The sequence below is a fragment of the Trachemys scripta genome, chromosome 2 (genome assembly GCF_013100865.1).
Source record: "Trachemys scripta elegans isolate TJP31775 chromosome 2, CAS_Tse_1.0, whole genome shotgun sequence".
Lineage (NCBI taxonomy): Eukaryota > Metazoa > Chordata > Testudines > Emydidae > Trachemys > Trachemys scripta.
In genome coordinates, this window is record NC_048299.1 from 140,063,066 (window position 1) to 140,072,867 (window position 9,802).

General features: G+C 58.6%; 1 protein-coding gene across 1 annotated transcript; it reads right to left on the reverse strand.

The window, feature by feature from the left end:
- Positions 1 to 1,858: 1,858 nt before the first annotated feature.
- Positions 1,859 to 7,438, reverse strand: LOC117871584 (melanin-concentrating hormone receptor 2-like). The gene is made up of 3 exons (XM_034759396.1): positions 6,204 to 7,438; positions 4,946 to 5,488; positions 1,859 to 2,469 (listed from the first exon to the last, which is right to left on the reverse strand). The coding sequence occupies exons 1-3, from the start codon at positions 6,737 to 6,739 to the stop codon at positions 2,262 to 2,264; spliced, it is 1,287 nt and encodes a 428-aa protein (XP_034615287.1). The 5' UTR covers positions 6,740 to 7,438; the 3' UTR covers positions 1,859 to 2,261.
- Positions 7,439 to 9,802: the final 2,364 nt, after the last annotated feature.

The following is a 9,802-nucleotide window of genomic DNA, read 5'->3' on the forward strand; positions in this document are numbered from 1 at the left end:
TGGTGTGCAGCAGCTGAGAGTTGCATGCTGCAGGTATAAGAACATACAAATGGCCATACTGGGTCAGACCAAAGGTCCATCAAGCCCAGTATCCTGTCCTCTGACAGTGGCCAATGGCAGGTGCGTCAAAGGGACTGAACAGACAGGTTATCATCAAGTGATCCATCCCCTGTCACCCAATCCCAGCTTCTGACAAACAGAGGCTAGGGACACCATTCCTGCCCATCCTGGCTAATAGCCATTGATGAACCTATCCTCCATGAATCTGTCTAGCTCCTTTTGAACCCAGTTATAGTATTGGCCTTCACAGCACCCTCTGGCAAGGAGTTCCAGAGGTTGACAGTGCGTTGCGTGAAAAAATACTTTCTTGTGTTTGTTTTAAACCTGCTATCTATGAATTTCATTTGGTGGCCCCTTGTTCTTGTATTATGAGGAGTAAATAACACTTCCTAATTTACTTTCTCTATACCACTCATTTTATAGACCTCTATCATATCCCGCTTTAGTCACCTCTTCTCCAAGCTGAAAAGTCCCAGTCTTATTAATCTCTCCTCATGCGGAAGCTGTTCTATACCCCTAATCATTTTTGTTGCCCTTTTCTGAACCTTTTCCAATTCCAATATATCTTTTTTGATGTGGGGTGACCATATCTGCATGCAGTATTCAAGGTGTGGGCATATTTTGACTGCCGCTGCACATTGAGTGGATGATTTCAGAGAACTCTCCACAATCACTCCAAGATCTCTTTCTTGAGTGGTAACACCTAATTTAGACCCAATCATTGTATATGTATAGTTAGGATTATGTTTTCCAGTGTGCATTACTTTGCATTTATCAACATTAAATTTCATCTGCCATTTTGTTCTCCAGTCACCCAGTTTTGTGAGATCCTTTTGTAGCTCTTTGCAGTCTGCCTGGGACTTAACTATCTTGAGCAGTTTTGAATCATCTGTAAATTTTGCCACCTCACTGTTTACCCCTTTTTCCAGATCATTTATTAATATGTTAAATAGAACTGGGCCCAGTACAGTTCCCTGGGGGACACCACGATTTACCTCTGTGCATTCTGAAAACTGACCATTTATTTCTATCCTTTGTTTTCTATCTTTTAACCAGTTACCAATCCATGAGAGAAACTTCCCTCTTATCCCATGACTGCTTATTTTGCTTAAGAGCCTTTGGTGAGGGACCTTGTCAAAGGCTTTCTGAAAATCTACATACACTATATCCACTGGATCTCCTTTGGCTGCATGCTTGTTGTCCCCCTCAAAGAATTCTAGTAGATTGGTGAGGCATGATTTCCCTTTACAAAAACCATGTTGACTATTTCCCAACAAATTATGTTCATCTATGTGTCTGAACATTTTGTTCTTTATGATAGTTTCAACCAATTTGCCCAGTACTGAAGTGAGGCTTACTGGTCTGTAGTTGCCAGGGTCACCTCTGGAGCCCTTTTTAAAAATTGGCATCACCTTAGCTATCCTTCAGTCATTTGGTACAGAAGCTGATTTAAATGATAGGTTACAGATGACAGTTAGTAGCCCTGCAATTTCACATTTGAGTTCCTTCAAAACTCTTGGGTGAATACCATCAGATCCTGGACACTTATTACTGTTTAGTTTATCAATTTTTTCCAAAACCTCCCCTAATGACACCTCAATTTCCTCACTAGGACTTAACTTCCACTTTTTAAAGAATGCCTTTTTGCCTCTCATTGCTTCTTTTACTTTGTTGTTTAACCACAGTGGCTCTTTTCTGGTTCTCTTATTATGTTTTTTAAATTGGGGTATACATTTAAGTTGTCACCCATCCCCGGGGGGTTGGGGGTGAGGGTGACAGACAGGCTCCACCCCAGTGCGTTCTTTTTGCTTTATTAAAGTCTCTTCTGTCACTGCCATTTCCTGCCCAGACTCCCTGGTTCATAGATCTGCCAACTGTAAGACCAGGAGGTACCATTGTGACCATGCAGTCTGACCTCCTGCGTAACCCGGGCCAGAGAACCTCACCCAGCAATTCCTGCATCAAGTCCATATCTGGTTGTTGAGCTAGACTGGCTCTTCCCACCAGCCTCAGGAGTGGGAATCTGCACTGTCCTATGGGGAGGTGAAAAGTCCCATCTGAGCCGTGGCTGAGGCTCCTGGCATGTTGCCTTGGCCTGGCATCACCAAAGTTCTGTCCCCACGCCTGCCAAGTCATGCTGCAGCAGTGGGGGCCATCCGTGGGCTCCAACTGAAGTCAGTGCTCTGGTAGCACAGAGGCTCCTAGACGGCGCTTTGCTCCTCCTGCCCATTGATGGTGACACTGGCCTCGGTCATGGAGCATGGCAGCTGCTCAGTGCCGAAGGGACGCCGGCAGTGCTGGGCCGCGGCGCTGCCCACTTGTGGGCTGTAGACGGTGGAGGTGAGCTCCTGGCTGGGCAGGGCAGTGCCCGCACGCAGCGCCCTCCACCTGGCGATGAATCTGCAGTACCTGCGGAGAGGGGGACACAGTCACTCTCACATGGGCAGCCAGGGTGCAAGGGGGCCGTGGGGGAGGGACAGGCTAGAAACTAAGGAGCTCCCTAGAGCCCAGCCCCAGCAACTAATGCCACTAAGAGCATCTCACTGGCAGAGGGTGTGCCAATGCCCAAGCTGCCTGTATGGCATGGGCACAGCTTGACATCAGGGCTCAGGCAACATAGCAGGAAGACGAGTGTCCAAGAATGGAGTGGCGACAATGCATGGGCAGAGAAGGGGCCTGGTTGGGAGGGGGAGGATCTCACCAGCCTGGGGGCAGGGGAAGGTCAGAGTTTTTTGCTTGACACAAGAAGCAGTGCTGTCCCTTGCACCCAAGGCTCCTGCTCCTGGCCCTTTGTGGCACCAACGGGCCCATGGGGGGTGGGGGAGAGTTAACAGCCGTTCCTACTCCAGCCGGCCCTGGCAAGCAAGCTCTCTATGCAGGAGGGGGCTGTTATGCAGGGTGCCAACAACAGGGGGCAGCACAGCAGGCAGCAGACCCTGGCATGAGGGACTCCCTGCCTGGTGGGAAGGGGCTGGGAGCTATAGTGGGACGTGCAGTCCTGGCTGAACTCCCCCCAGGAGCTGGGTTCACCCCCAATCCTGACATTTGCTCCAGCCGGAGATGTGGGGCTCATAGAGTGGGAGCCCATGGACCAGCAGGGCTCTGTGGGAGGAAACCCAAATCATCCCTCAGGTACCACGAGGGCAGAGCGATCCCCTGGGCTCGGGTCCCTGTTCAGACCCTGAGCCCTGGCTGCTGGCTCTGCTGAGATGTGGCAGCTAGCTGGAGCTGCCCAGGTGCAGGCTCATGTGCCGGGTGTGAAAGGACAGAGCAGGCTGGCACTAGACTGGCCTGGGGAGCAGAGAGAGCAGGGGAGAGTGGGGTTACTATGCAGCTAGCGCCAGACACACCCGCTTTGCAAACCAGCCGGGGTGCAGGCAGGGAAGGGGCAGACTGTGGGGGAGATGGCAAGAGCAGGTGAACTGTGACCCCCAATGGCTGGGCATGGGGGGTGCAGGCCAAGGAAGGCACTGGGGAGACACTGAGCTGGAGGTACTGGTGGCTTGGCCCAGGAGAGGCAGCAAGTGTGTGTGGGAGGGTGTCATTCCAGGGATGGTGGAGTGGTGGAGTTGGGCACTATCTGTGGGGAAAGGGGGATTTGGGGCAGAAGGGAGGAGTGGATGGAGGAGCAGAGGGGAGGACCCCAGGGGACTCCGATGGGGGAAGGACTGGGCAGAGGAGTCAGAGTCAATGGGGGAGCAGAACCCACGAGGGCTGGGGATTTTGGGGGCAGGTCAGCAAGGGGACGGGGCAGATCTCAGGGTCTTCCATAGGCTGCTGACACAGGGAGGGCAAAAGGAGGCCCGGGATCAGAGGTCAGGGGCAGCTCCCAGACAAGGGCAATTCTCCAGACTTGGGGGATTGGAGTGAAACTTCAAAAGCCCTGAGTGAGGGATGGACCTGACCCCCCGGGCTCACCACCCACCCTTGGAACAGGGCCCGACCTCCGTGCTCATTGCTCACACCGGGAGTGGGGCCCGATCCTGGGCTCACTCACCAGGATGCACTCACACCCAGGGCCGACGAGAGGGGGGGAAGCTGGTACAAATTACCGGGGCCTGGCGGTCCAGAAGGGGGCCCGGGGCCCAGCTTCCCCCCCTCTCGTTAGCCCTGTTTAGCCAGTCTGCCCTTGCTGGGGGACCCGAAAAAAATTTTTCACCAGGGCCCAAACCCACTCTTGGCGGCCCTGCTCACACCTGGAGTGGGAGCTGGGCTATGGCCAGATGTGAGGACTAGAACAGGAGGTGTAGGGCAGCAGGGGTGCGTACTAAGGAGCTGCCTGGCTTTTGATCATCCCCAGCAAAGATCCAGGGATCACAGCCCTTGCAGTGGCTTCCTGAGGGGAGCGAATACAGGCTGTCCCCCCGGGGATCTGGATTGCAGGGATGCAGGTTCTGTGCCTGACTTGGCCAGTAATGCAGGGCTGGGCTCACCTCACCCCCAGAGCACCTTCAAGGCCAGGCACAGGACACAGAGCCCTATCTCTGCACTGGGGTGGGGCAAAGCTGGATTGGGGGGGGGGTTGCCCAGGAAGGGGGGCTGGAGACAGGGGTTAAATCATAGAATATAAGGGATGGAAGGGACCTCAGAAGGTCATCTAGTCCAACCCCCTGCTCAAAGGGGGACCAATCCCCAGACAGATTTTTGCCCCAGATCCCTAACTGGCCCCCTTAAGGATTGAACTCGCAATCCTGGGTTTAGCTGGCCAATGCTCAAACCACTGAGCTATCCCTCCCCCAGGAGAAGTAGGTGGGGAGAGACATCAATTCCTGCCCCAGCCTGTAGGGGGGCCTGACGGAACCATGAGCACACCTGCAGCATCATCTCCCCCCACCCCGATCCCCTTACTAAGCCCCATCCCCAGCAGCCCATGCCCCGCCCGCACCTAGAGTGGGCCATCCGCTCGCGGAAGAACTCAGTGCAGAAGAGGACGAGGACGGGGCTGACGCAACTGTGAGCATAGCTGAGACAGATGGTGAGCTGGTTCAGGTAGAAGGAGGCGACGGAGGGGGCGGCCGTCAGGTTGACCAGCTGTACCACATGAAAGGGTGTCCAGCAGATGAGGAAGGCAGTGATGATGGTGAGCGCCATGCGGGTGACTCGCCGGCTGCGGGCCGAGCAGCGTCGCTGCGCCCGGTGCATGGCCCGGAACAGGTGGTGCAGGGTGAGGGAGTACAGCACCGTGATCACCAGCAGTGGCAGGAGGAAGGCCGCCAGTGACTGGTAGAGTGTGTACCAGTACAGACTGCTGGGGCCTGGCAGATCCATGAGGCACAGCTCCGTCTGGTTCTCCCGCTGCACCCGGGCGTACAGCATGGCTGGCGTGGCCATCACCAGGCTGCTGGCCCACACGCCGGCATTGATCAGGGCCGTGCAGCGCAGCGTCCGCTTCTGGCCCACTGTGGACGAGTACACCACTGCCACGTACCTGGGGAGAGAGTGGCCATCGGGAGGGGCACGGGGCAGGATGGGGGGGGTGAGGCAGGGAGATCTAGGGGTGACAATGGGGCTGGGGATGAGACAGCTGTTGCGCCCCATGTTTCAAAGAGGGGACAGAGTTCCTAGCTGCCCCAGCTTGGAGAGGCCAGGAAACAATGACCCAAGTGCTGATGCAGGGGGTCCCTACCCTCAGGCCCTGAGCAGGGGGTGCAGACCCCCTACACCAGCTCAACACTATCTGAGGGGGCTGGGCAGGGGGGTTTGCTGGGGCTCAACTTCACCCCTTTCTGCCCTGCCACACCCCCACCTCCACCGGAGCCCTGCAGCCCCCATCCTCGTTTCAACCCTGCCCTGCCCCCAGCTCCACCTATGCCCTGTTGCGCCCCCCTCCCATTCCAGCCCTGCCACCCCTTAGCTCTGCCTCTATCCTGAAGCCCTCCCACTATTCTAGCCCTGTTCCCCCCACCTCCAGTATTCCAGCCCTGCAGCCATTCGGGCCTTGTGTGAGTTCAGCCTTTGGGGGCTTGTCCACCCCCCAGGGTTGCCCCAACCCTGCAGGCTACAGCCTGTGCCATGGCTGCCAACACCGCAGCTGTGAGAGTGACACTAGCTGCCCAGAAGTAAAGTGACCATATTTTCCCAAAGGGAAAACAGGACACCCCATGGGGCCAAAGCCGTGCTGCAGAGCATGCCCTGGTGGGTACCTGTCCACGCAGAGCACGGTGACGATGGCCACGCTGGTGAACTGGTTGTTGAGGTCGAGGGTGGTGACAGCACGGCACAGAAAGTCCCCGAATATCCAGCCGTGCTCCTGGACAAGCTGGTGGATGATAAAGGGCATCCCCACCAGGAAGAGCAGGTCAGCCACGGCCAGGTTCAGGATGTAGACGTCCGACACCAGCTTGTGCTTGCAGCTCAGCACGATGGAGATCACCAGCCCGTTGGCCAGGATGCCGCAGCCGCAGATGAGGGCGTACACCACAGGCAGCACCAGTGACAGGGCCGGCCCCAGAAGGCTACCCCAAGCTGCAGACCCCTCGGTGTCCAGGGGTAGGGAGCCCAGCGGCTCCAGCTCGCACGGCATCAGGGAGAGGTTGGGGGCCCCAGCATGCAGAGCGCCAGAGAAGATGTTCAGGCCCAGGGTGAAGTCACTGCTCCTGTCCAGCAGAGCAGCCACACCTGGCCCCGGGTACGACACGTTGGCATGCAGCTCCTGAGGCTGCCCCGAGTACTGTGGCATGGCCACTGCTGGGGCAGGGGGCACCCAGTGTGGGTCAGAGGGTGTCCAGGGATAGACCCAGAATGCACCAGCCCCCTTCTCCTGCCAGCACTCGGGCTGTGCTGCTGGCCCAGGAGGGGGCCCTTGGGAATGGGGGTGGCCCCTAGACGGGACCCGTCAGCTAGCGTCCCCACGACGGCTCCCGCGCTAGCTGCTGCCCGCTCCCCCGGGCCGTCCCCAGGCGGCGGGGGCGTGGCGCCCCGTCAACCCCAGCCTTTAAAGGCACCGGGGGGACCCCGGCCTCGTTGAGTCCCGGATCCAGCCCCGGGAGCTGCGCGGCTAGACGACGCCCAGCAGGGCACCTTCCCCGGGGCACTGCGCTGCGCGGCTGGGCCCGATCCCCGCGGATCCGGAGCCACTTGCACCTGCCCAGGAACCGCCCCGGCCACTCACCGGTGCCTGGATCCCGGAGACAGCCCCGACCAGACTGCGCAGGCTAACGGCGCCGGCGGATGGAGCCGCCCCCGCGCCCAGGGCTCGGTCAGAGGCTCGCGGAGCCCCAGGCTCTCCGGGACCCCCTTGGAGCTGGGCCCGGCCGGTTCTGCCTGCAGGGCCGGGGGAGCCGAAATCCGCTGAGCCGCTGCCCCCCCCAAACAGCTCCGCGCAGCCAGCCCCTGTCCGCGCTCCCCGCTCCCAGCGGGGGAAACAATGCGGGCGGGAGCTCAGAGACAGCCGCCTGCTAATGCTCCGGGGGGAGGTCACGGCAAAGCGCAGCCGGTCGCGGGGAACAATGCAGCCGGGTGTGAGGGGGGTTGGGGGAAGAACGCAGCCCGGGGGGGGGGGGGGAGGGGCGAGAAGGTAGAGGGGGGGGGGGGGGACGGGGGGGCCGGTGGGGGAGGGGGGGGGGCGGGGGAGAGGCGAATGCAGCCCAGAGGGAGCGGGTGACTGTGCATTGGGGGAAGGGGAACCGGCTGTCCCCTGCGCCCAGCAATTCAACCCTGTGTGAGAAACCAGCAAACACCCCCTCCCCCCGTCTTTCTGAGCTGGTGGTGAGTCAGTGGCCCAAATCACATCCACATCCCTTAGTGCAGCAGGAGCAGGCCCCACGGTAACATCAGCCTGGCCGGAGGGAGGGGGGCATGCCTGGGTAACTGGATTGGCAGGAAAGTTGGTGGCTCCCGTGATGCCTCCAGTTTTGGGGCTCTTCCCTGTGCTGCAGGGGCACTGCCAGTTCTCCCGCTACCTCACCATCCAGGGGTGTGGAATCCCCAAGCCGTGCCTACCTGCATGGAAGATGAGCCACCCTGTGACATCTCACCTGGGACAGGGCAGTAGGGGATGTTGTAGGTAACACTCCAACCCTGCCAGTGTGGGGCCGGATACTCGGTGCTCTAGTGACTGCTGGTCATAGGGGCGCTAACCCCCTTCTGGCTCAGAGAGGCAGGTGTGCACGGACATGGCCAATGCAGAACAGCTCTTGGTTCCCCTTTCTGATAGCCACCGGTGGGTGGGGTCAGGTTCAGGGCATGGGACACTGTGAGACCATGAGGTAGGTGCCAGCTCCCCCGTGGAGGCTGCTTTCTCCATCCTTATGCAGGAGCTGGGCACCCACAGCATCTCTCCTGCTCCCATGCACTGAGCACAGCCGGGGCATCATTCAGGCCAAATGGCAGCCCCTAGAGAGTGTGGCGGCGGCAACACAAAGGCTGTGTCTAAGTTATTCTCATTTGCGGCTGCTGGTCCCAGACAAACTCTTTGATTGCTGCTGGCTCCCAAGCCGGGTCCCCGGCGCCACTGCTCCTGCATCAGGCAGGCCATGGCTCCATCCACAGAGCATTGAGGATTGCAGGCCAAGAGGAGTTGATTTCCAGTGTCGCAGAATCAACTCCAGCCCAGCAGGAGCTCCTAGGTCTGCCAGGGTGCGGGAGTGAGCCACCAGCACTATGAGTGAGCCATGGTGCGATCTACAAATGGGGACTGAGATGTGGGCCTGAGCGGGGAGAGAGAGACTGTGTCTGGCTCAGTCGGACCTGAAGAGGGTGGATTCTTGTCTCCAGGTTGCACGGGTGGAGAATCCCTGCACTAGGGATTTGCCCAAGGAAGGGGGGATTCAGCCCCACCACAGGTCTCCAGCCTCCTCAAACTACTGGGATCTAGGCCCCATGGCAGCACAGGGAACCCCCACCAGGGAGACAGGGGCTTGATCATTACAACCAACAATTACCCTGTGTGGATGGTGGCAAGAAGCCATGGACACACCTTGCTGGTCATACAGGGTGGCTGGAAAAGGGGCCATGGGGGAAGGCTCTGGTCCCGTGAGGGGCTGGAAATGCATCTATAAGAAACTCCCTTGTTACAGATGATTGCTGAGATGCATTGATTTGCGAGCGGCTTGGAGAGCTGGCAAAAGGCCTGGTGAGGCAGGCAGGCTTGCACCATGCCCCTGGCCTCCCTGCTGGGCTCTGGCTCTAATAGCTTGGGGTACCGAGAAGCGGAGCTCAGGCCCCATCTGCCAGGCTGTTAGCAGCTGAGACTGTGGGACTGTGCCTCCTGCAAGGGAACGGAGACAGGAGCTGGGTGGGCAGGGGAGTGGGTACCGAGCGGCATGCTGCCCAGAGCAGCTGAAGAGAAGGGCTGGACCGGGCGTTTGCGAAGTGTCAAAGCAGCGGGTGTGTGCGTGCGAGGGGTGGTGAGGCTGTCATGCATGATTATATATGTATGTACCAGCTGTCTGAGGGGGCGGGTGTGTATCGACAGCTCTTGCTGCAGGGCCAGGCTCACTGTCATGCAGAGGTGGTGCCAGCCCATTGGGGGCTCTAAGCAGGAATATTTTTGTCCCCCCAATAATATTTAAAAGCAAACAGCCCTCCTGCCGCGCCCCTCCACCCCCCGGTTGAGTTACCCTGGACCCTAAGCGATTGCTCAGTCTGCTTACGCTCAGGGGACCACGCTGAGGTTCTGGGCTGCCCAGAGCGAGCTTGCTGCTGCATTGCTTTGATTTTGGCCAGACCCACATCTTCCCCTACCCCCACCGAGCCCTTTTCATTCCTCATTATAGCGGGGGAGGCTGCTTACCCCCAGCGC

What these genes read in the sequence shown, in the direction of transcription:
- LOC117871584 (XM_034759396.1), bottom strand. Translation starts at nt 6,739, where the DNA reads ATGCCACAGTACTCGGGGCAGCCTCAGGAGCTGCATGCCAACGTGTCG. An exon ending in ACCGTGCTCTGCGTGGACAG is followed by an intron (nt 5,489 to 6,203) that starts GTACCCACCAGG and finishes CTCTCTCCCCAG; the next exon opens with GTACGTGGCAGTGGTGTACT. An exon ending in GAGCGGATGGCCCACTCTAG is followed by an intron (nt 2,470 to 4,945) that starts GTGCGGGCGGGG and finishes CCCTCTCCGCAG; the next exon opens with GTACTGCAGATTCATCGCCA.